Here is a 25927-nt window from a genome sequence, read left to right as displayed (position 1 = left end):
CCCGGAAGCCACCAGGAAGCCACGGCAGGAGTGTGCTCACTGTGCACGCAGACGCACGGATGGGGCACATTCATGGCCCAGGTCACCTGTCTCCACAGAGAACTGTGCAGTTAGAGACCCACTAATTCAAACCTTCAAACATCTAGAGGAACTTCAGGACCTGAGTCAGGAAAGGGTGTATCAAGTCAGACAGAGAAGACACAAAAGCACAGAGCAAATCAGTGAGACAGACTATGTTGGAGTTTAAAATGTTTGTTCCTCAAAAACCAGCCAAATAATATGAAAAAGTGTGAGCACAAACTGAGACAAAATCTTCCACGTGTGTGACCCAAACACAACGGCTTCCCCGAATACAAAGGCAAGTCCACAAACTGGAAGGGTTAAGACAAATGATTCAGGGGCGCCTGGGGGGCTCAGTCGGTGAAGTGTCTGTCTTCAGCCCGGGTCATGATCCCGCGGTCCTGGGATGGAGCCCCGCGTCGGGCTCCCAGCTCAGCAGTAAGTCTGCCTCTCCCTCTGCCCTCTGCTGCTCCCCCTGCTTGTGTTTTCTCTCTCTCAAATAAATAAATTAAATCTTAAAAAAAAAAAAAAAAAAAAAGACAAACGATTCATAGAAAGAAAGGATGAGAGATTATTCCAGAGGAAGAAAAGTGAGAAGACAAGAACACACACAGTCCCCATTCTCCCCAGGTGCCACGTAGATGCTAAAGTTGCCGACCAGCTAGCATGAAAACTGTGGGGGAGTGGGCTCGAGCGCTGGGGCAGAGAGGAGCTGGCACCTCCCCTGCCAGAGCTGGCAGCTGCCGCGGGCCTCCAGAACCCTGTGTGTTAGAAGACAACCTGGGCCCCAGGGGCACGGGTGCTGGGGGAGGCAGGGCTGGCTGCCCTGTGTCCTGTCAGGTACTGACTGGGCCCCAGGAGGCGCATGAGCCGAAGAAGTCAGCTGTGCGGAGAGCAGGCCAGAACGCCGCAGGCCCACGCAGCCTCAGTTAGGTCAGGCCCGGCCAGGCCAGGCCATGAAGAATGTGTGCAGGGGTCAGCGGGGTCGACAGAAAGGCAGAAGCAGCCCCACGACTCGCGCAATGCAGGACACACACTGCAGACTAGGGTGAAGGTGCCACACAACGGGGTGGCACCTGGAGAGCGAGAATCGGAGCTGCGCCACCCACGAGAGCCACTCCTCTGTGCACAAGAGCTAAGCCGTGCGAGAGCTCCCCACAACCACAACGGACGGGAAGACTTTCTAGTGGCGACTAAAAATCCAGGTGCACTAAAAGACAAGACTGACAAAGTATAAAGTAAAAGGCTGTTTTCCAGGACACATTCGGTGAAAACGTTATACTTGCAATATAAATTACACGTAAGGGGCTCGTACCCCTCACATACAAATCTGAACCCTAACCCCACAGAAGTACTACAGAGAAATGGGAAAATGAGCTGTCCCATGAGTCCTGACATCAGACATAAACCCAAGCGGCACTGAGACCCGGGCCCGCCCCGAGCGCCGTCCAGGGGAGGCTGTGGGCAGCTGGCGTAGCACACAGGGCTCCACAGAGGGCAGGTGGCGGCCGACACCTACGACCCTGTGTCCCCTCACTTGGATGCACCTGAAGACACACCTCCAGCAACACCGGCGACACGGCCCAGCACTGTGGTGCCCACGGTCCCAAGGAAGGAGGCTGGGAAAACCGCCCGCGAGAGGCATGCGGGGGCACAGAGGTCTGCACGTACCTGATGCGGTTTGTCTTCTGGAAGCACGTTAATGGCTTCCCTGTTCAAAAACAAATGAGGTCAGTAAGGAAAGGGAGAATGAAGGGAACGGTGACCCTACCGTAGTTCAGTGACCAGCGTGACCCAACAGAGGGGAGAAGGAGCCATGCCCAGAGCAGGACGAGACCCTGTACCCCTGTGCCTGCGCAGACCGCACACGGCGGGGCGAGGTCCGAAGAGACCCGCCTTCTCTTCAGCGTCACGTACACAGTCTGCCAACGTGGGGAAGCAGCTCGCAAACAATTTTCGGACACGTTACCGGACGAGCAAGTGAGTCAGCGCACTGAAGCTCTGGGGAGCAGAGAGGGCTGTGGAAGGGGAGGGGCCTGGAGCCTGAAGGAAGAGGCACCCGAGAGTCGTGGGCACGCGGGGGCCGGGCTCAGCGGCACAATCCGGGACAACACCAGTGCCCAAGGAAGCTGTGCGGGAACCGACTACAAACCATGCAAAGCAGAAAGAAATGTATGAGTCTGTGGTGAGAAGGAACCAATCCGAGCACAAGCAGGAAGAAGGGGGCTCTTGTTCTCATGGGTGCTGTGCACTGGCTGGGAGGTGTTGGGGGGGCTGTAGCTGGGAGGTCAGTTGCACCCCAGGAAAGACCGCGTAAGAGACAAGCAGAAAGCCCAAACCAGTGAGGAGCAGGTAGGCGGATGTGCGCCCGCAGAGGGAGACTCTGAGAAGGGTGAGACATCACCGTGCCACATTCTGCTAAGAAATCGTCCAATCCAACCTAGCTCTCCATTTGAGAAAGGACCACTAATGGGGCGTCTAGGGAGCTCAGTCAGTGGAGCGTCTGCCTTCAACTCAGGTCATGATCCCAGGGTCTGGGTTCGAGCCCCGCGTCGGGCTCCCTGCTCCACAGGGAGCCTGCTTCTCCCTCTGCCTCTGCAGCTCTCCCTCTCTGTGCATGCGCTCCCTCTCTGACAAATAAATCAAATCTTTGTAAAAAAATAACAAACAATTTTTTTTAAAAAAAGGGCCACTACTGAGTGTCAATGTTGCAAAAGGCAGAGAAAAGATGGCTGTGGAAAGGAGCGTGCATGAGCAGTGAGCTGGGCAGGGTGGGCGTGTGCAGCCGGCCGGGAGAAGGACCCAGCGGCTAAAGAGCGACCATGAGGCAGAGGACACGGGAGACCTGCAACCCCGTCCCCCACCAGATTCACTCACAGCGGTGTCTCTCCAGCCATGGAAGACTTGGAGACGCAGCCGTGTGTGAAGGGAGGGGAGGTATACAGAGGCCACGAGGGTAAATCAGGGCCAGGGGACACAAGTGTTCAGTGCCGCGTTTCTGCTCCTGCAAGTTTTCTGTAAATACAGAATTATTTCCAAATAAAGCAAAAATATGAAAAAATAAAAATGATGAACTATGGTAACAGGCCTTGCCGTGGACTGATGCCCAGAGTGGGCCCGTGAACTTGGGTCGAGCCATGGCCCGCAGGTCATCCGAGGCCCCGCACGAGAAGGCCTTCCCTCTGGGGTGCGTCTGTGGCAGGAAAGCAGGGGCCACCCCTGGGGACGGGGCTTCCACGGGAGGACGTCCGATTCAGGAGCAAGCACAGAGCACGGCTGAGAGCTGCCGGTCCCGCTGGGAGCAGGTGGGACATGACACACCCCCAGCACACAGCTGGTCAACGAGCCACCATCACGTCCCCGAAAGGCAGGCCGCCAGCCCGCAACTCGGCCCACGCAGACGGCCTCTCCTCACCTCGTGCTCGACCCTGCAGCCCGGGGCTCCTGCACGCCAGCGTCATGGCTCTCACATTCATAATCCCTTGTCTGGGACATCGCAGGCTTCTCCTGGCGACCCAGGTGGACAGAAGTCAGCAGCTCATCGGGGCTCCCCGCCAGCGTCAGTCAGGAAGGCACCACCCTGCGAGAGAGTAGACATCTCTAAGCACAGACGTTCCGGAAGCATCTTAGTGCAGCCCCGTGCGCTGCTGACCACGAGGCACAGCCCGGCCCGCGGAGAGCCCCTCACCAGCCGGCCCCCGCCTCTGCCAGGGTCCGCCGCTCTGACGGGGACGGGGACGGGGACGGCAGCAGTTGCCCGGCGGACGGGACACAGACACGTCCGCAGACAGCCGAGCCCCGCACAGGCTCTCCTGACCTGTGACAAGGAGCGGACTTCGCAGACGCCGTGTTGTGCTGACAAGATGCATGCACGGGACAAACGGCCCCGACCCCTGCCGCGGCTCACCCACAGAAGTCTGCTCTAGACGGACTCGGAGACGAGCGTCCGAAGAGTGGAACAACTAGGCTCTCAGAAAAAACGTGGAAGAAAATGTCTGTAGTCCTACAGCAGGTTCTGGTATCTTAATCAGACATCAGAAACCCACTGACCACAAAGAAAAATTAATAAATGGACCACAGTAAAATTAAGAGCCCCTGTTTGTCAAGACACCATTGAGTAAAAAGGCAAGTCCGGAATGGGAAGTGTCTGTAGGAGCACACACACTTATCTCATCCGTCGAAGGTGACACAGGACTAACCCAGGACACATACAACATTCCTAGAAAAAGGCAGAATCCAGTAGAAAAATGGAGAAAAGAATTGAGCACACACTTTAGGAAAAAAACCAGTACCTACATGGTTAGAAACACATGGAAGCAAGCTCGACCTCTACAGTCATCAGGAAACTGGTCTGCGATTCACAGTGTAGTGGCGAACTGTATTTTAACTACACCACCAAAATGGCTAAAATGGGAAAGAAAAACCACCATGTGCTGCCAAGGGCGTGGAGGCTCATCAGGGCCTCGGGAGATGGGCTAACCCGATCAGGACCACAGTGGGCAGTACTGGCCAAACCTGCACATACCCCGGCCCCCACAGAGGGCTTCCCCTGCCCGCGGCAAGGGCTGGCAGGGACCCGCACACAGCGTTCCCTGAGCCCCAGTCCCAACAGCCCACACGGGAAACTGCCCAGTGTTCATCACGGCAGAACGGACCCTCCAAGCTCATGCCGGCGTCTCTCGCCGGGAGATGACAGTCCAAGGCCGAACACAATCAGATGCACATCAAGGTCCCAACCAGGCAGGGAAGGCCTCCGCCTCAGGACCCAGACGCCTCCAGGCCAGGTATCCAGGCAGGGCCCAGAGGGCACGGCCATGTGGGGTCCAGCTTGGGGCCGTTCATGCCAGTGTTGGTTTATGAAAGCTCAGGAGCTTCATGCCCAGGCTCTCACGTTTTTGTTTTGGTTTTTTTAAGATTTTATTTATTTGTCAGAGAGAGAGAGAGAGAGAGACCGCACAAGCAGGGGGGCTGCAGGCAGAGGGGGAAGCAGGCTCCCTGCTGAGAAAGAAGCCCCACAAAGAACTCGATCCTAGGACCCTGATATCATGACCTGAGCCGAAGGCAGACGCCCGAAGACTGAGCCCCCAGACGCCCCGCTCACACTTTTCTGTACACACGCATCACTTCAGGAGAAAGCCTGCAGGAATAAGGAGCAGAAGAGTCACTGGGGACACTGTCTGCACCCCAGCTGGTACCAGGACAGGACCCTCCCAGCAGAGGCTGACCCACAGATCCCAACTATGCTAGTCAAGGGGAAATAAAACAGATTCAAAGCACCAGGTGGGGCACAGCTGGCCAGGGGCCCAAGAGGGGAGATTACAGACCAGTCGCACACTTTCTCCAAGGCCCAGAGAGAAGTGACACCACTGGTCAACCTGACTGTGCTTGGCTCATGAGGTGGAGATGACCCACCTGGAGGAGATGCTCTCAGGCTTCTCCCTTCTGCCACTTGAATATCCACACAGCTTTTTTTTTTTTTTTAAAGATTTTATTTATTTATTTGACAGAGAGAGATCACAAGGCAGGCAGAGAGAGAGAGAGAGAGAGAGAGAGAGAGAGAAGCAGGCTCCCTGCTGAGCAGAGAGCCTGATGCGGGACTCGATCCCAAGACCCTGAGATCATGACCAGAGCCGAAGGCAGCGGCTTAACCCATTGAGCCACCCAGGCGCCCAGAATATCCATACAGCTTTTATTTAAATACTTAAAACTACTGGGAATGCCATTTTAAAAAAGGGAAAGAAAGAAAGAAACTTAAGTATTTCTAAGTCCCTGTCTCTCTGGGCGAAAACAAGTGACCTTCTCATATGGCTTCAACATTTAAGAAAAATACTGAGCAGTGTTAATAAAATTCTGAAAAACTAAAAATTATATACCATAACCTGAAAGTAACTCAAATTAACCATCTCCACCTGTGTCACCCTCTCAGTCCTTGTCCTACCCTTCAGGGCTGGTCCAGAGCAGAAGGCACAGCAGGTGGCAAAGAGAACCTCCAAGGCACGTGACCGGTTCTCTTTGCTCCCAAGTCCACCCTGTGTCGTCCCCTCTAGAAAGCCTCCTCCAACCTGGGACAGATGCCACGTCTCAGGCTCCAAATGCCCCAGACACTGGGACGTCCTCCCAACTTTGCTCTTCATTTCTGAAACTGTTTTAATTACTCCAGCTCGTCTGCATTTCCTTATGAATTTCTTCTTGTACCACCTCTGCCTGCTTTCGCTATCAGGATGATAGGAGCCGAACAAAATGAACCCCCTCAATTTTCTGGGGGTTCGTGTGGACCAGCTGTCATCTGTTCCTCAAATGTCTGGCAGAATATGACTGCAGGGCCGTCTGGACTTGTCCTTTCCTTTGTGGGAAGGATTTTAACCACGATTCTGATGTGCTTGGTAAAGACAGAGCGGACCAGGTCTTGAACTTCCCCGAGTCAACTGCAGCGGTTCTCTTTCAAGGCATTTGGCCGTCTCATTCCAGCCGGCAGGGCTACCGGCACACAGCTGACACGCCATTCTTCCAGTACCCTTTTGGGGCGGTGTAATTCATAGTGATGCCAGCTCTTCCGTTCCTGATGTTGGTGATTTATGTTCTTTGCACTCTTCCACCTTATCTGGTCGGCCAGAAGTTTGTCAATTTTATTGACCTTGTTAAAAAAAAAAAAAAAGACAGTATTTTGCTACATCAGTTTTGTGTCTTTTCTGCTTTAGTTTCCACTTTGATCTGAATTATTTCCTTTCTTTGCAGTCTTTTGGATTTATTTTGTTCCTTTTTTTTTTTTTTGGTTTAAGGTAGAAGTTGCGTGTTTGGGACTTTTTTAAACCCTCAGTCTAAGTCAGGCATTTAGCGCCGCGAAGCCTGTCTTAGAGCACAGCTTCCCCGGCATCCCACAGATTCTGACTGTTTTTCACCCAATGCAAAACCTTTCCAATTTCCCTATGCATTTCTCCTCTCTCTCATGGATTACAAGGAAGTATATGATTTACTCTGCCAGTATGTTTATTGGTTTCTAACATAATTCCATTTTTGTCTGAAAAATTATGATGCAGACAAACGATGTACCTTGATAAACATTTCGAAGGCACTGGAAAGGCTGTTGGGTCGAGTGCTCTGTGAACAGCAACCAGGTCAGGGCTGACAGCGACAGTATTAATTTTCGGTTTACCTAGTTTTCCAGTTACAAAGAAAAGGGCACCATGAGCAGTAACTGCAATTGCAAATTTGCCTATTTCTCTTTGCCGTTCTATCAGTTTTTGTCCCATGTGTTTGGTAGCTCCGTTATTAGGTGTGGAAAGTCTATGTTGTCTTCCTGGCAAAATTACCTCCTCATCATTATGAAGTATCTCCACCTGGTAGTTTTCTTTGCTCTGAAATCGGTATATTTGATATTATTACAGCAATTCCCCTTCTCTCCCCATTAGTGTTAGAATGGTACCTCTCATGCCTTCCTCTTACTTTTAACCTATTAGTGTCTTTACATTTATTTATTTTTTTATTTTTTTTTTAAAGATTTTATTTACTTAACAGGCAGAGATCACAAGTAGGCAGAGAGGCAGGCAGAGAGAGAGGAGGAAGCAGGCTCCCTGCTGAGCAGAGAACCCGATGCGGGCCTCGATCCCAGGACCCTGGGACCATGACCTGAGCCAAAGGCAGAGGCTTTAACCCACTGAGCCACCCAAGCACTCGTGTCCTTACATTTAAAGTGGGTTTCTTGTAGCCAGCATATATTTGGGTACTGCTTTTTCATCCACTAATTTCTTTTTTTTTTTTTTTAAGAATTTTATTTATTTACTTGACAGAGATCACAAGCAGGCAGAGAGAGAGGAGGAAGCAGGCTCCTAGCAGAGAGCCCGATGTAGAGCTCGATCCCAGGACCCCGGGATCATGACCTGAGCTGAAGGCAGACGCTTAACCCACTGAGCCACCCAGGTGCCCCTCATCCACTAATTTCTGCCTTTTATAAAGATTTACTTGAGAGAGAGAGCGCGTGCGTGTACACACAAGTGTGGGGAGGAGCAGAGGAGAGAATTTCAAGCAGACTCCCAGCTGAATGCAGATCCCAACGTAGGGGTCCATCTTACGACCCTGAGATCATTAACTGAGCCGAAATCAAGACCCAGACTAACTGACTAACCTCCCAGTCACTCCAATTTCTGCCTTTCATTGGGTGCTTACGCCATCTAGATTTGTGATCATTGACATGGCTGGGTTGGAATCTACCATTTTGCTACTTTTTAAAATTTGTCTCATCTGTTCCTTGTTCCCCCTTCCCTCTTTTTGGCTTACTTTTGGGGTAAGTATTTCATGTGATTCAATTTTATCTTGACTGTTAATTTATCAGCTGTAGGTAATTTATTGTTTTGCTATATTAGTATATGCTTTTGGGTTTACAGTGTTCATATTTAATTTATCATAATTTACCTTCAAGGGCAATCACACCACTTCAAGTACGTGAGTTTGCCATTTCTCCTGTCCCGCACCGCCTGCCACTTGCCATAGACCTCACTCTATATGTATTATAACCGCCCCCTACTCCTATTGCTTTTATTTATTTAGCTTTTAAAGAGATTTAAGTAATAAGACAGTATATACATATCTATATTTAGCCACATGACTGCCATTTCCAGGGGTCTTCATTCTTTTGGGTAGATCTTGATTTCCACACGGTTTCATTTCTCTGCGGTCTGAAGCCTTTACTGCAGTTACTGTAACCCTGCCTGCAGTGAAGGTCTGCTGGTGATGCATTCTTTCAGCTTTTGTACATCTGAAATAGCTTCATTTCACCTTCATTTCACAATGTATACATTGGCACAGGGTTCTGGGCTGGCTGCTCCCAGTCTCCTCACCCACACTTAACAAAGAGAGACTGCCATTGTTCGCAACGTTGCTCCTCTGTATATAATAGGTCTTGTTTTCTAGCTGCTTTTAAGACTTTTCTCTTCACCATTCGTTTTGAGCAATTTGATTATGATGCACCTGTATTTGTGTTTCTTGTGTTTAGGGTTTGTTACGATCATTTAGGCTTTATAGTTTTCACCAAACTAGGAAGCATTTTAGGCACTATTTATTCAGATAGTTTTTCTGCACCCTTCCCTTCGCACTGGAAACTTAAATTACACAAGTAATTTAAGTGCCAGGTGTCCCACAGTTCAGTCTTGCCCTTCTGTTTATTTAAGAGTACATCTCCTCTCCTTTAGTTTGGATAGGTCTTAACTGCTTTGTCTTCAAGTTTTTCTTCTGCAGTGTCTAATCTGTTAATACCATCCCGCAAGTTGCATTCAGATATTTTAGTTTCTTTTTTTTTTTTTTCTTTTTTTAAGATTTTCTTTATTTGTTGGTGCAGGGAAGAGAATGCAAACACACAAGCAGGAGGAGCAGCAGGGCAGAGGGAGAAGCAGGCTCCCTGCTGAGCAAGGAGCCTGATTCAGGACTCCATCCCAGGACCCTAGGATCACGATGCGAGCTGAAGGCAGACACTTAACTGACTGAGCCACCCAGTGTCAACATCCTCAGACCTTTTAGTTGCAACTCTATAAGTTTAATTTGGATATTTTGCAGTTCAGTGTCTTTACCATGTCCCTACTCAACACGCCCAGTGTTTCCTTTAGCTTCTTGAACACATGGAATATAATTACAATAACTTCTGAATTCCCATAAATATTCTGAAGCTGTTTTGGGATATGGTTACTTGGAAACCATGTAAACCTTCAGTTCTTGCTTCTAACACTGGTTACGAGCACCAGAGCAGTATTTATTCAATGGCTAATTACTCTCCACTGAGTAGTCTACCCCATGCCCTGTGAATTATGAAGAGTTCTGAGCACCATCCCTCTAACCCTTCTCTGGGATTCTGTCTCTTGATAGCTTCCTCATACCCACGTGCTCCCTGGCACTCTGTAGGAAACTACAGGCACTGTCCCACAGGCCTCTGAATTCTCTGCTTGTGGCATTCTTTTCTGCTGCTCTCCCCTGCAAACTCCATTGCCATGGCCACCCGAGACTCTAAGCTCCATCTCTTAAACTCAGAGGCTCTGCCAGACCCTGCATCTCTGCAACACAACCTGGAAACTCCCTGCATGCAGTGAGCTGGGAAACCAGTCAACTCACCCTGTCTGACTCTCACCTAACAGGAATCACCGTACTTTGTCACCTCATACCCCAAAGTTAGAAAACCAGGGTTTCATAATATTGTCCAGCCTTTTCTTAGTTCCTGGTGAGAGGGTAAATATGATCACTGTTACTCCATCTTGTGAACAGGAGGATGCCCAAGTACTTTTGCTTGGTACTGCATAATTACACAGATTAAGCATGACAACTGTGATATTTACTTTCCCTCTCTCACCAGAGAAGAAGCAATATGAGGGCAGAGATATTTGTTCTGTTAACCACCGCATCCTTGATACAGAATAATCAAACATTTACTGAATAAACACACTCCTTAATCACTTGGAATTTACCTTAGCATACTATATAACTAAGGAATAAAAATGTTTGCTCCAGGCTATGCAATGTAGGATTCCAAATTCCAAATCCAGAAAACACAAAACTATATTAATGGTACAGAGACTGTGGCTACCAGTGATTCAGGGGAGGGAGGAAAGTTGAATGGGGGCCCACAGGGGTTTTCTTGGGGGTGGGGGGTGAAACTATTCAGTATGATACTGCCATATCTGACACTATGCATTTGTCAAAGCCATGGAAATTTACAGCAAAAAGAGTGAACTTCAATGTGTGCAAGTCTATTTGTTTTTAAAGATTGTATTTATTTATTTGACAGAGAGATAGAGAGAGCACAAGTAAGCAGAGAGGCAGGCAGAGGGAGAGAGAGAAGCAGGCTCCCTGCTTAGCAGGGAGCCCAATGCAGGGCTCATTCCCAGGACCCCAGGATCGTGACCCAACCTGAAGGCAGACGTTTAACAAACTGAGCCACCCAGGCGCCCCAATGTATGCAAGTTTTAAAAAAAATAATTTAGGAGGTCAAGGGTTCTCAAGATGCAGTGCAGCGTAGGACAAAAAAACCCAGCTGTACTGCGAAGGAGCGGGTGGAGGGAAAGATGCTGACCTGAGTAACTCTGTTTTTTTAAGATTTCTTGATTATAGAGAGAGAGTGTGTACATGCATGCACACACAAGTGTGGGGAGGGGAAGAGAGAGAGAATCTTCAAGCAGCTGCCCACTGAGTGCAGAGCCTGTCTTAGACCTTGATTCCAGGACCCTGAGACCTGAGCTGAAACCAAAAGTCGGACACTCAAATGACTGAGTCACCCAGGTGCCCCTGGTTGACTTTAAAGAATAAGTTGGTTATAAGGTTCATGGAAAAGGAACTGCATACAGGCACCATCTCTCGTTCATAAAGTCACTTCCCAGGAGTATGGGTCTCCAATCCTGATACCACTACAGGTGTACATGGGAACTGCACAATTCAGCAAAAGCATGGAGAGGAGGCTGGGATGACCCATGTGGCGATGAATCAGTAGAGACAAGACTCAGAACTCTTGTTCAGTGTAAAACACATACAGATAGCTGCACTAGGAGAGATCTGTGTGTGCACACAGGTCAGTGTGCACACGCAGACGGCTATGCCTGGAGAGAGGTGTGTGTGTGCAAACAGTACACGGGTCACACGCAGACAGCTATGCCTGGAGAGAGGTGTGTTGTGTGTGCGCACACACAGATTTCCTGGCTCTGTCAGCTGAGAGGACCTAGAAACAACACCAGCCCATGGCAAGGATCATACCCAGTGCCCAGCTCTTGGCCCTAACAGCATTCTCCAGTAAAAGGACCCAGTAATCCTTGGAGACAAGATGAGTCTACAGCATCCCACTGAGGCAGTAAGTAACAAAGAGCTAAAACGAAAACAAAGCCCACAGTGACAGGGTCTGTTAAAGGGCTGACAGAGCTCCCAATGACCAAAGCTGAAGCCAAAGGGGGCGGGTACATCCTCGTGGGTGATAACCTGAAGGATAAAATAAACATCTGCAAGTCCAGACTGTTATAAATAAATGACCAAATTGGGACACCTGGTTCTCGCCCAGTTGTTAAGCATTTGCCTTTGGCTCAGGTCATGATCCTGGGGTCCTGGGATCGAGCCCCGCATCGGGCTCCTTGCTGGGTGGGAAGCCTGCTTCTCCCCCTCCTACTCCCTCTGCTTGTGTTCCCTCTCTTGCTGTGTCTCTCTCTGCCAAAATAAATAAATAAAATCTTCAAAAAAAAAAAAAAAAAAACACTAAATAACCAAATGGGGAAAATGGACAAATGTCCAGCAGAAGAGCAGTCTGGGTAGACACTCTGCTTCCAGGTACCTGACCTTCCTTCCAAAGCTGCTGAGCGGAACACCTGGCAGACACCTCCTCCGGGTGGGGCACCTGTCCTGAAGCCATGCTGGCTCAGAACAAAGTCCTGGAGAGCCTTTCTTCACCCCCCACCCTGCTGCCTTCACTCCTCATCTGCTGTTGTTGCTAACGGGGCCCTCGTGCTGGTGATGGGCTGTCTTCAATTTCTTTTCTCAGCTCTGCCAGCCCACTTCCCCTCCTGCTATCTCATCTTTTCTTTGAGCTCTTTGCTCATGTAGTTTAAATTTTCCATTTTTTAGTATACAGAAAATATTGTCTGAACTTATCTCCCAACTTTTGTTTTCTTCACCCACTGTTCAACTGTGCTCATTCCCTCCTTCCCTTCCTTCCTTAGTCTCTACATAAAGGTCCACATTGTTTCCTGATTACTGCTCATCTTTTTTTTTTTTTTAAAGATTTTTATTTATTTATTTGACAGACAGAGATCACAAGCAGGCAGAGAGGCAGGCAGAGAGAGAGAGAGGAGGAAGCAGGCTCCCTGCTGAGCAGAGATCCCGATGCGGGGCTCGATCCTAGGACCCTGGGATCATGACCTGAGCCGAAGGCAGGGGCTTAACCCACTGAGCCACCCAGGCGCCCGACTGCTCATCTTTAAACAAGAAAAGGAACAGCTTCAAGCCAAGGTTATCATTCCAGAATCCTCTATCACCAACTTTTCTTTTTCCCCCGGCCCTGCCCTGGATGAGTTTTTGGTATTAGGACATTTTTAGTTTTCAAGAGACAGAAATGGCTGAGACCCCACCAACGCAGGGCTCCCAAGAAGGCCTCGGGCCACTTCCTCTCCGAGCCGTGCTCGGGCTGGCCACCCTTTCAGGCAGGCTGGCTCCGTGGACCACACAGCAGCACTCCCAAGCTTCTTCCCTGGGGTCTAACAAGAGAGTCTCCCAAAGGCTTCTGAGCGGCAGCAGAGTGGCGTCAGCCCTCGGGAGTCCTGCCCACTCTCCTTCAGGGCTGGGCATCAGAGTGCGGCCAAGGCCCAGGGGAGCCGAGGTCTCTCCTGGGCCCAGAGTCGGTGGGAGACAAGACCTGAGGAGTCAGCAGCCCCCTGGTGAGCTGCAAATTGCCCTCTTCTTCCCCACTTCACTCCTGAAGAGTCTGGATCTTGTAGGAAATGGTGGCCAGGCACCTGTGCCCGTGCCAGCTCGCCTCCCTCACCAGGTACCCCCACGTGGGGTCCCCCCACAGCCCACAGTGCCGTCCGCAGTGTCCCTGAAACCCTCTTAGTGAAGGACGAGCTGATCCCAGCTCTGGCTTTCACTCCTCCTCCCCATCTGGCGACGTTCTCCTCCGGCTACGGCTAACCCCTGGATTCAATGTAGATTAAAGCTGGTTCTCTGTTTTTCATTCTTTTTGTTCATTTCAGGGAGTTTCAGGGAGGGAAGTAGAATAAACAAGTCTTTAGTCAGCCATCGTCTCCAGAAGGCCCAAGTTCCATTCTCAATGCTGTTTTGAAGACGTTTTCCAAGCTGGAACAATGAGTGCATCTCAGTCTCATGTTCTGGAAGCTTGGCTCTAAGCTGGAAGCACAATGGCCCATTCTCCACCCGCAGTGACCAGGACAGGCTGGCATTTCCCGTCTGTGCCCCCCGCGTGGCTCTTCTCATGGACCCCCTCCAAAGGAGGGGCCACACTGTCACAGCTAAGAGACCGTGACCCGACCTGCCAGTCACGGCATCAACTTGTGAGTCAGGACCAGCTTTTCAAACTTCTGGGAAAGGGTGCCAGACTGCACCCCCCCCCGGTAGGCACACTTGTTTGGAGCCCCTTGGCTGCGACAGAGCGGGGGTCCCTGAGGGTGGTGCTGGCCTGAGGGCTTGGAGAGCGGCCACCCTGGGGACAGCACTTGGCAGCCACCGAGCCGCGGGAGGCCACATGACTGGCAGTCAGGACACAGAGCCGAGCTGGGGTGTGGAGACCCCGTGGTCCTTGTTGTCCTGGGCTTGTCTCACCGACAAAATGGCACTGAGGCCCCCAGAGGACGTTGAGAGAGAATAAAATTTGTATCACCCATGCATGTGCTCATGGTCAGAGCAGAGAAGCCGGCCTGTGACCAGAACGGCCTGATCCCCGGCTCCCACTTGCTCCCAAGCCCTCCACAAGCACAGATGACCCCACCGGGTTCTGAGAGGGATGAGGACAGCTGGGAGGGGGCTTTGTGACACATGGGGCAGCAGCTCTGGGTCCTTCGGTCACCCTTCCTGAGCCCATAGATGGGGGTACCCGCCGGCCACCAGGTGATGGAAGACACCAGCCAATGGCCTCAGCGCGCCCCCCCCACCAGCAGCTGGGGTCAGCAAAGGATGGGTGATTGAGTAGATGTTTTTCTTACTTAAAGCTTGATTTTAAAAAAATACCCTAAACTAGGGGGTGCCTGGGTGGCTCACTGGGGTATGCACCTGACTCTTGGCCTCAGCTTGGGTCTCAATCTCTGGATCAGGAGTTCAGGCCCCATGCTGGGCTCCGTGCTGGGCGCAGGGCCCACGTGACGCACATTGGCCAGCAGGGCCGACCTCGGGAGGCCAGGCTCGCCTCAGGCCAGACCCCGAGAAAATGGGAGGAGCCACGAGGGAAATAAACTCCTACAAATACTGCAGGACGACTGGAAATACAGAAGGGCAGCCGGCCGCCTGGCCCTCCAGGTGCGTGGGTACCACCGCACCAGGTCCCAGACCCAAGGGGGCCTCGCCTCGGAGCGGCGCAGTCTGAAAATGTCTTCTCACGAAGGCTGTTTCTCCACCTGCTTTCGTGTGTTCCATTTCTCTAGTTTTATGCTTTTCTCATCTGCACTTATTTCTAAAATAGTGTTTCCAACAGAACACAATGTTTTCATTTCCAATAGTGGTCACAGCAATACTGCTCAGAAGTCCTGACACCGGGCAGCTGCAGGCCCTGGTGCTTCCTGGGGCGAAGTCTGGCCGGTGCACTGGGGGGCAGCTGGGGCCCAGGCCTGCCGGCCCTGCTCCTCTCTTCCCTGCTAGGGACTCTGCAGGCCCCTTAGAAGACAGCTGACTTCACCACATGCTCATGTGCCTCCTGGGACTCTCTCCAGGAGTATGGAGGGGGCTCCCGGTGCTGGGGCACGGTGCTGTCCTAGTCCTACCTGTGAGCTCCTCGCACGCTGTCCTGAGGCAGCCCCCACCCCCCGCAGCAGGCCCAGGGCCTGGAGAACGTCAGAGCAGGCACACCTCTCAACAAGGCTCTGGACCTTCAGCGCACAGCAGCCCACAGATCGTGCAGACGGACGGCGGCCCCTGCTCAGCAGGTCCCGGGAGCCAGGCCAGGCAGATGGCAGTCTGGGTGGCAGGACCGCCGTGCAGAGAAACAGTGCCCGGTGCTCACTGAGGGTGCCAGGGCTGGCCCCACAGCCTGGACTGGGTCCTGCTCCTAATCAGTGCCTCACTGCCCGTCCTCTGGAGGAATGCCAGCATGGTGCGGACAGTGAGTATGTGCGAAGACTCACCGTGAGGTGACGACAGGTGTCCTTGGCTGAGTTCTGGGCAGCAGCACGCATGTCCACCCCCCGTGGACCCTTAACCATGGAGGGCTTGACTGTCCTTCCCTCCACCTCAGGAGTCAGGTCCTGCTCAGTCCTCACCCCACAGATGAGTGGAGGGTGGCCCAGGGTCACCCGCTGGCCCAGGCCTGCCCTGTGCAGATGCTTAGAGCCGTGGGCAGTGGGGGGGGGGCCCGGCGCCGCTAGACGACTGGTGGGTGGGGGCACACCCAGAATAGGGCAAATGGACAAACAGGACAAAATAGGACAAAATGCCGGCACCCGCACACCATGTTGTGGGGGTGCCCCAAATCGCACTATAGGCCTCCAGCCATCCCCTCCCCCCAAGGGCAGCAGCTCGCTCATCTCCACCCCATACTGCAGGGAAAGTTCCAGGCATGAGTGGGTGACGAGGTTCTCGATTCCAACTTCCTACATGAGCCCCGGAACAGAAGACGCTCTGTGCTGGCTCTGGCTGGGGGCTGAGAAGGAGCTCCAGGAAGCGGCAATCTGCTCCTGGTGCCAGCAATGCTCCGAGCTCCGCGCTCGGGCACCCCTGCCTGGCGTCTACAGAGCAGCTCACACACGTGCGAGTGCGGCCCAGGGCAAGGTGGGTCCACCCGCAAACTGCTCCTTCCTTCCTCGGGCACCCCTGCACCTGGCCCTGCCCCCAACCTCTCCAGGAAAGACTTCCACGCCTGAGTCTTGGAGGGGACGGTGACTGCAGGAGAGGGCAGAGGCCATGGCAGTGCTGGGGGTTCAGAGGCTCCCCACGGCCACAGCCACCAGTGGGACCCTTGCGTCAGAGACACTAAACAGCATTCTCCATTCGCTGGTTCTCGTCCAGACAGAAAATGCCAAAGACAGGAGCCACCTGCCAGGACGTTGCCCTGCCCCCACCCACCTGGCCTGTCCCCCTGGCGAGGACACCCGGACGCCACTCGGAACCAAGCAGCTTGTGTAGAGGACCCTCTCACGCCCTGTGAGTCTGTGCTCTAGAACAGCCTCCCTCAGTACCTCCCCAGCCTCACGGCTGAAAGGCCAGCAGACATTCCTGAAGACCACATTCACCAATTCCCACAAACAGACAAACCCACGCAGCTGGACAGAGCCCAGCAAAGAGGAGAGTCAGGTGGTGAAACAGCATTTCACGAGCGGCCACAACGGGCCTGCATCTGTGTGGTGGGAAAGTTTCCCTAAAACTGAGAGAACGATGAGCAGCACCAAGTTCTCGGGTCAGCTAAATCATATATCAGAAACAGGAGTAAAATAAAATCCTTTTCGGGGGACGCCTGGGTGGCTCAGTTGGTTGGGCGGCTGCCTTCGGCTTGGGTCATGATCCCAGCGTCCTGGGATCGAGTCCCACATCGGGCTCCTTGCTCATCGGGGAGCCTGCTTCTCCCTCTGCCTCTGCCTGCCATTCTGTCTGCCTGTGCTCGCTCTCTCTCCCTCTCTCTCTCTCTGACAAATAAATAAATAAAATCTTAAAAAAAAAAAAATCCTTTTCGGACACAGCAACAATAGCAAGACTTCCCACCCACAGACTCCACAAGCACTGACTGCTGAAGACCACTGCTGAGCAAGGAGGGAGGGCAGGGGAACAGAAGACCCTGGGAGACACTGACCACTGGCTACAAGATCTCCAAGGAGGTAAAATGACATTTCTGTCCAAACCATGACAGCTGATTTGGCGAATGAGAGTCATTCTCAGGTCCAAAAGTAGACCAGAGGTGCTGAGTGGCCACAGACTTCCTTATTCGCAGGATTCAGAGTGTACAATAAAACATTAATCAAACACCAGAGAAAACCTGTAATCGATCCAACAGAAAGTAGGATAGAAAACACTAGTAGGACGTAACCAGAAAAGAGACCTGAGCCCTGTCCAACTATGTGTGGTGCTGGCCGCCACTGCTAACGGACTCTGCTAGGGTCTGCACAGGACCCCGAGTGCAGTGGGGCCTGGGGGTCACACCCTCTGCCCTGAGTGGGGCTGTGGGGCCTCGGAGGGAGTCCCTTCCAGTTCCTTGCTGGACGTTCCAGAAAACCGCAGAGAAACTCAAGAAACATTTCACCAACTGAGACCGTCAGAGTCTCCTTCCTGCTCTGTCCCAGTTACAGAAGGGAAAGCGGCTTACTGGAAGCAGAAGGGCCAGACTGAGCTGAGTGTGGTGCCGGACAACAGTGCCCTGGGAGAGGGAGCCATGCCCTGCTCTGACACAGAAGACCGGCCTACAGCACCTACTAGAAACGTTTTTATAAGAAAGACTTCCATTTTTGTCATAATAATGAACCAGATGGCTTGCTCAACACTCTAGAAGAGACCAAACAAACAACATTATGAGGGTTTTAAATGAGGTGAGTCACCTGTGTCCAGTGCCTAAGATGCTGGTCTCCTTCTAAACAACAAAGAAAGAGCATTCAGCGGCCAAAACCCTTGCCAAGAACAACTAGAAAACCAAATTAAAAAACATTTTTTTTCAAAGATCTATTTATTTATTTGCAAGACAGCCCATGGGGCGGGTGGGTGGAGAGAGGGAGAGAGAGAATCCCAAGCAGACTCCCTGCAGAGCAGGGATCCTGGCTCAGGGGCTCAATCTTCTAACCCCAAGATCATGACCTGAGCCAAAACCAAGAGTCGCTGCCCAACCAAGTGTGCTTCCTTGGCAACCCCCCAATTTTTTTTAAGAAATCTGAAGTCAAGGAAATGCTACAGTGCAGGCAGGACCCAAGGGGCCAAGAGCCTAGGAGACCACGGGGAAAAAAGGGGGCTCCTGCTCAAGGGGGCCTGGGCATCGAGGGTGGAGACCAGCGGGACTCGAGCACTGGTGTGGCCGTGTGGCATGCCGGGAGCCTGTCTGGGCCACACTCTGGGACTCACAGGGCAGGCCTGGGCTTTAAGGTAATTGTGAGTAATGGATTCAGGAAAACAGAAGAAAAGATTTAGAATTTCAGCAAAGAAATGTAATCTAAAGAAAGGGCTCAAAGGCAAATCTGAGAGCTGGAAAATGAAAAACAGAAAGGGAGGCTGGCCCCACCAGCCAGCTCAATGGTGGACGGATACAGCAGAGACAGCCCTGTCCACTGGAAGAAAGGCCACACACTGGATCTACAAGAAGCAGAGAGAAAGGGGAAAGCCAGAGAGACACAGACGTGTGGAAAGACACCGTGCCCAATAGGAGGTGCACAAGGAGACAGACACAACACCTAGAAACATGACAGTTGGGAACCTCCCCCAAAGACGAGAATGGAGCTGTCGTGAGCGCCACTGAGCACATGAAGACCCGGACAAGAGCCACAGAGACCCCCAGGCTCCATCTGGGAGGCTGGCCACACTCAACCAGGGCCATCCCACCTCTCCTGGAGCAGCAACCCTGAGGACAGGCTGTTCTTAGCTATGCTTTCCAACCTTCTGTTCAAAAGCTGGCCAGTCCTTCTAGGGAGATCCAAGTATCCCCAGCCTCTCCCAGAAATCCACTCTCACCCCCCACACACATGGGTGCTGTCCTCACCCTGTTCCCTTCTCATTCTGCACCCATAGCAGCACCCTTGATTCCCCTCTCCCATCTCCCCTAGCATCTGGCTGCTCACCAAAAATCTCAAGTTCCTTCTGTCTCCCCACTCCAATCATACCAACCCCAGACTGCTCAAATACCAGCTGATTTTAGTGGAGAATTAGCAGTAACATGGGAAAGGGTTGGGGAACGCAAAGGAAACCGGGAGAACCGGCAGCCAGATCACCTGGGCAGGTGTGAACCATTCTCATGGTCGGGGTGGGGGTGGGGGCAAGGGGCACATCAGGACGGGAACAGGAGACTGAGCAAAGGGGAGCTGCAGCCTGGGCCCACCCGGCTCCCTCCAGCAAGCGCTTCATGTCCCCCACAATGCTGAGGACGTGGAAGCTCCCAAAGGCCAAGCTCTGGGCAGCAGCGCCAGAGAAGGTGCTGGAAGGAGGCTGCGGGAGCAGACTGGTCGCCTGAAGCCTCTCCCGAGCTCCCGTGCACACGCCTGCCGCCCTCTGCACCGCATTCCCTCACCAAACCGCCCTCGCCTATGGCTTTGATGACCAAGCAGCCACACGCCTCACCGGGGTTGAGCCTTCCCCACTGACTGCCTTGCGTCTGTCAAGAAGGATGGGGCAAATTCTGAGGCATCTGATGGTTTCAATGGGTTGAAAAAACACTTGACTGGAAGAACCTTCCATCATCATTGCTAACAGGGCTTCCTGGACTTCTAAGAAGTCCGAAGTCATCCTGATTCTTGATATGCAAAGTGACCTGTTTCTCTCCCCCCGAGGCCAGACTCTCCTGTTTGTCCTTGCTCTTGGGGGTTTCAGGCTGACCCGTATGACTTCACACCGCGTTGGGCACACGGTGGCTCTGCAGCGTCTGCTTCTGACTTTGCTGGTAACTTTCCGTCATGCGTGGTCTCTCTCTCCTGCCTCTGAAACGGCTACCATCCCAGTGCTGTGCCTCCCAGACCGGCCCTTAAACATGCTTCTCTCCCATGTCCCAGCTCTACATCCTGCTTTCTGGGAGATTTCCAACCTCGGCCTGTGGCCCATGCTGCTGTAGCTCAGCCTCCCCGTTTCCGAACCCCACAAAGGCTCATCATTTCATGCAGTGCTTCGATTTAGACACACGGTTATCCCTGTTCACATCTCATTCCTTCTAAAATCACTTTCCCGGGTGCCGGGGGGCTCGGTGGGTCAAGCCTCTGCCTCTGGCTCAGGTCATGATCTCAGGGTCCTGGGATCGAGCCCCGCATCGGGCTCTCTGCTCAGCGGGGAGCCTGCTTTCCCTCTGCCTGTGTCTCTGCCTACTTGTGATCTCTGTCAAATAAATAAATAAAATCTTAAAAAAAAGATACGTAGTCCAGTTCACGGTTACAGGTGTAAATTTGTACTTATGTCAGAAAACCCAATCAACATTTTCCTCAAAACAACATGCAGGAAAACACTTCAAAATGCATTTCAAATCCAACTAGAAGTCTCAATTGCACATGCATGTCTGAAAAGTACGCCAAGTGCCAACTGGAATCGTGCTGCATAGACTCTGCTGACACGGGCCCCCTCCCCCACCCAGGCCACCGCAGGGAGGGCGGGAGCCACAGGGCATGCCTACCAGTCGTCTGGAGATCAGGGACCCGAGTTTCACCACCTCACAAGATGGCCTGCTTCTTGTGTAAGGGTGTTTAACCAGAGTTTTAATTATGTTTTAGGAAACTGGTTGATTGATATAATGAATTACTTTTTCCCATTAAATATGATGAAAAATAGTGTTTTCATGCAGAATGTCTGATTTTCAGGATAGGTTACCAGTGTTAAGTGAAAAAACACCTGACTACTTGCTCTGTGTAGAATATATCCCAAGTGTTATGTGAAAATACTGAAAACCATCCCTGCTAAAAGAGGATTCAAGAAATCCACGCCCTGTTAAAGGTTCCCTGACACCAAGGACTTGCAAAACTCAGAAACGGTCGAGCAAGCCACCCGTGCTTTGCTTTTCTGCCTGTGGCCCTGCTCAGTGTCATACAGAAGTTGATCAAAGAGACGGCAGTTTTCATGGCAAAATTACAAAGCAACATTTCAATACAGATCTAGTAACAACAAAAAGTGTGTTAGCATTGCAGGACAGAACAGTGTTTTTTTGTTTTTTGTTTTAAAAGACTTTTATTTATTTGACACAGAGAGAGAGAGAGACAGTGAGAAAGAGAGCACTAGCAGGGGGCAGTCAGGGGAAGGGCGGACAAGCAGGCTTCCCGTTGAGCTGGGAGCCCGACGCAGGGCTCGATCCCAGGGCTCGATCCCAGGACCCCAGTATCATGACCTGAGCCACAGGCAGCAGCTCGACCGAGCCACCCAGGCACCACCCCCCCGCCCCCCCGCCAACAAAATACGCTTAAAAACTTAGCCCAACTTTTCATTTCACTGTTGTTGATTTTAGTATCTCCTTAGTGTGTTGTGGTTTTACTTCATCAGACTTTAGTGCACGGGATAAAACGGTGGGACAATCTCATTCTTCGTCTATATTGGCATTATTCTATCTTTTCTTTTTCTTTTTCTTTTTTTAAAGACTTCATTCATTTATTTGGCAGATCGAGATCACAAGTCGGCAGAGAGGCAGGCAGAGAGAGAGGGGGAAGCAGGCTCCCCACAGAGCAGAGAGCCCGAAGCGGGGCTCCATCCCAGGACCCTGACGTCATGACCTGAGCTGAAGGCAGACGCTTAACTCATTGAGCCCCCCCAGGCGCCCCTATTTTTTCTTATTTATAAAAGTAAAATTCACAATTAACTGTATTTTTCTAACTTCCATAATCTCTGTACTCATCCCACTTAAGTACAAAAATTCAAAGCACAATTCTTCTAATAAACCGTCAGAGGCGTACCTCCAGAACAAAGCAAGTATCGCACAAAAGTCATTCCACTGAGTATGTTTCCCAGTTCACATAAAGTTGTCTTTACACTGTACTGTCACCACTAAGTGTGCAGTAGAAACCACGTACATAACCTGACGTAAAAAATACCTTAAAGCCTCTGCCTTCGGCTCCAGTCATGATCCCAGGGTCCTGGGATCAAGCCCCATGTCGGCTTCTTCCCCTGCTTGTGCTCTCTCCCTCTCTGTCAAATAAATAAAATCTTTTAAAAAATACTTTATTGCTAAAAAAATGCTATTATCTGAGCTTTCAGGAGCTGTCATCACTGATCACAGATCACTGTAATGAGTATAATGGAGAAGTTTCTAATATTGCAAGAATTATCAATATATGACCCACAGATATCAAGTGAGCAAATGCTGTTGGGAAAAAATGACACAGATAGACTTGCTTGAGGCAGGGTTGCTACAAACTTCCAATATGTAAAAAAAACAAAAACAAAAACAAAAACATAGTATCTGCAAAGTGCAACAGAGTGAAGATGAGAAGATAAGATGTTCCTATATTTAATTTTAAAAGTTAAATGCCGGAGCATCTGAGTGACTCGGTTGGGCAACTGCCTTCCGCTCAGGTCATGATCCTGGGGTCCTGGGATCCAGTCCCACCTCAGGCTCCCTGCTCAGCAGGGAGTCTGCCTCTCCCTCTGCTGCTCCCCCTGCTTGTGGCTCTTGCGCTCTTCCTCTCAAATAAATAAATATCTTTTTTAAAAATTTAAAAATTAAAAGTTAGATAAATATGCAATTTTGGAGATGTCCTTCTAGCTCAGAAGCTGGTTCCCTGTGAGCACGGGCACCTCAAGAGACCGTTGGTAGGGGGTCATTTATCTTTGGGGTCTCCCTGGGCACCAACTCTCACAGAAATGATCTGGGAGGTGGTATGTGAGAGGTTCCTAGGCGCAGGATTGCATGTGGAAAGCCCACACCCCTTCCAGTTCCTGGGGCCAGCCTGTGGCATGGGAATCCCTAAGTGGTAAGCACTGGCCCACAGGACCTCCAGGCAGCAGAAACTGGAGGTGATGCCCAGGAATACATCAAAGGCACCTCCGGGAGGAAACACCATGTGGCCTCCATGCCCACCTGGCCCTCGCAGGAACAAAGGCCACAGCCTGAGCAGATACCTATCGGGTCCCTCCATCCCTGCCGTGCTCACATGTGCACATTCCCTGACCCCTCACTCACTGCTGCCCAACACCCCACCACTCCCCTTCCCCTTAAACACGGCCTTTCTTCCTCTAAAAGCAGGTTGGGAGGGTTTATTTAGGAAGCAAACCGAGGAACCCAAGCTCCCGCCACACACAGAAGCTGGCTCTACGAGACTGAACAACGTCCCTGAGGCAGAGGCTGGCTGTCCCCAGGACATGGCTGTGGTAGGAGACCAGAAGCCTGGGGACGCCATCGGCCACAGCTGCAGTCTGCAACCTGGAGGGTCACAGCTCCCCCACGTGTCTCTGTGACACCGGCAGCTGCCCAATGCCCTTGGCCTCTCCAGCATGTCTTCCACACCACCAAGCAGCTCTCCAATTCCTGCAGACCAGTGCCCTACAAACCTGACTCAATTCAGATCCATCAACCTGCCACGGGCATCAGATCCCACAGGTTAAGGATTTGGTCCCACGGACAGCCCCCACTTCAGACGCCAGCTGCAAGTCTGGGTTATCACTGGGTCTTCTGACCAACTGGGCTAGAATATGAGCCGGAGGTCCCCATGACCCCCTCCTCAGGTTCCGCTAACCCTAGAGGGTTTGGTGCCAGAGGGTTTGGTGCCAGAGGGGCTCACAGAATGCAGGAACCAGTCTACCCTCTAGATTACCAGTTTACTACAAAGGAAAGGAATCAATAGCCAGATGGAGAGATACACCAGGCAAGGTCCCAAACAAAGGAGATTCTGTCCCTGTGGAGTCTGGGGTGTACCACCCTCCTGGCACACAGATGCATCCGGTTCACGCACTCAGAAGCTCTCTAAAGCCTGTCCTTCTGTGTTTTTAACGAGGCATCATTAGCAGGCACGACTGATGAAATCACTGGCCATCGGTGACTAGACTCCATCTCCAGCCCATCTCCCCTCCCCTGAGGTCAGGGGGTAGGAACTGAAGTTCCAACCCTCTGATCCCATGACTGGTTCCCTGGCCACCAGCCCCCATCGCGAGGGGCTTTCCAAAAGTCCCCTCTTTAATGCAAGATGCCCACTCCACCTTGACAGCCCTGAGGCAATTTCAGGAACTCAGCACAATCACCCAACATGCAACAGAAGATCCTGCCACTACTTACTGCTTTGGAGATTCCAAGGGTTTTGGGAACTGTGATCAGAACCCCAGAGAGACCAAACGTTTATTGATTGTAAGTCACAGCAACAGCATGTTCACTACACACCCACCCCCGCAGGGACTGAACTCTCTCGGCACCCCGGGGCAACAGACCTGCAATGGCAGCTCAGTGCTGTCTCCAGCTGCCCAGGCTACGGTAACTTGTCACAGCAGCACAGAACCAGGGAGCAATCCCTCCCCCTTGAGAAGTTTTGCCATTGTCATTCCTTGTCTCTCTTATGTGCTATCCCTCTCTTGTTACCCCTTCCCTTCAGATATCCCCATATTAAAAACCGTGACTGAGAGCGCCCGCCCCTTTGCTCTGGCTGATGCAGTCCCCACATGTGCCATGACCATGGTCTCCACTTCCTCACTTTCCCCCATCCCAAACCCCTCACCTGTGTTGCCACCACTCTGCAGGCCCGAGAACTTCCAAGCCACTGACTGGCGTTAATATCACTCAAGGACCAAGACCTCTTAACGGTGATGCTTCACGCACATGTGACAGAAGAGAAAGCTGGTAAAATGGACTTCATCAAAATTCAAAACTGTGGGGATGCCGGTGGCTCAGGAGGTTGGGTGTCTGCCTTTGGCTCAGGTCATGATCTTGGGGTCCTGGGATGGAGCCCCGTGTCCGGCTTCCTGCTCAGTGTGGAGTCTGCTTCTCCCTCTGCCTCTCTCCCCCTCCACACCCAGCTCGTGCTCTCTCCCTAAAAAAAAATTCAAAATTGTGCTTCAACTGACATCATTAAGACAGTGAAAAGACAAGCCACGGACAACAAAAGTACCTGCAAATCGCATATCTGGTGAATAATCTGTATACACAACGTGCTGAAGACTCAGTAATAAGAAGAAAAACAGCCCGGGCAACTCTCCTGCGTCCCCTCCCTCTTCCGGAGCTTTGTACTCTCAATAAATGTGGCTTCACTATCACTCACCAGAAGAAGAAGAAAAAGGAGGAGGAGGAGGAGAAGAAAAACTCAATTAAAAACCAAGCAAAGAGTATGAATAGACATTTCTTCAGAGAAGACATACGAATGGCCAGAAAGCAAATCAAGATGCTCATGTCACTGGTCATCAGGGTAATGTGGACCAGAACCACAGCGTGATGCCAGCTCATACCCCCAGGATGTCCATCACCAAGCAGGTGGACGATGACAAGAGTGGGGGGATGTGCAGAAGTGGGAGCACCCGTTCACAGCTGGGGGGCATGCACGATGATGCGGCCTCTTTGGAAAACAATTTGGCAGTTTCTTAAAAAGTTAAAACATAAATTCACCACATGACCCAGCAACTGCAC

General features: G+C 51.6%; 1 protein-coding gene across 2 annotated transcripts in view; it reads right to left on the bottom strand.

Annotated features, from left to right (window-relative positions):
• LOC111146605 (Rho GTPase activating protein 39) overlaps positions 1 to 25045 on the bottom strand; it is a 74238-nt gene extending 49193 nt beyond the window's left edge. The window contains exons 1-3 of one of the 2 annotated variants that reach the window (XM_022502229.1): positions 25026 to 25045; positions 3476 to 3640; positions 1598 to 1775 (exon numbers count right to left, since the gene is read on the bottom strand). In XM_022502229.1, coding sequence (XP_022357937.1) covers positions 1598 to 1775; positions 3476 to 3536 — 239 coding nt within the window. In that variant the 5' untranslated portion in view covers positions 3537 to 3640; positions 25026 to 25045. The remainder of the gene's footprint in view (positions 1 to 1597; positions 1776 to 3475; positions 3641 to 25025) is intronic. The other variant, XM_022502230.1, reaches the window with a different exon arrangement.
• Between the last annotated feature and the right edge of the window lie 882 nt (positions 25046 to 25927).

This window comes from Enhydra lutris, unplaced genomic scaffold, assembly GCF_002288905.1.
Source record: "Enhydra lutris kenyoni isolate GAN:26980312 unplaced genomic scaffold, ASM228890v2 scaffoldscaffold14, whole genome shotgun sequence".
Classification (NCBI taxonomy): Eukaryota; Metazoa; Chordata; class Mammalia; order Carnivora; family Mustelidae; genus Enhydra; species Enhydra lutris.
This window is presented reverse-complemented; position numbering and strand designations above follow the sequence as displayed.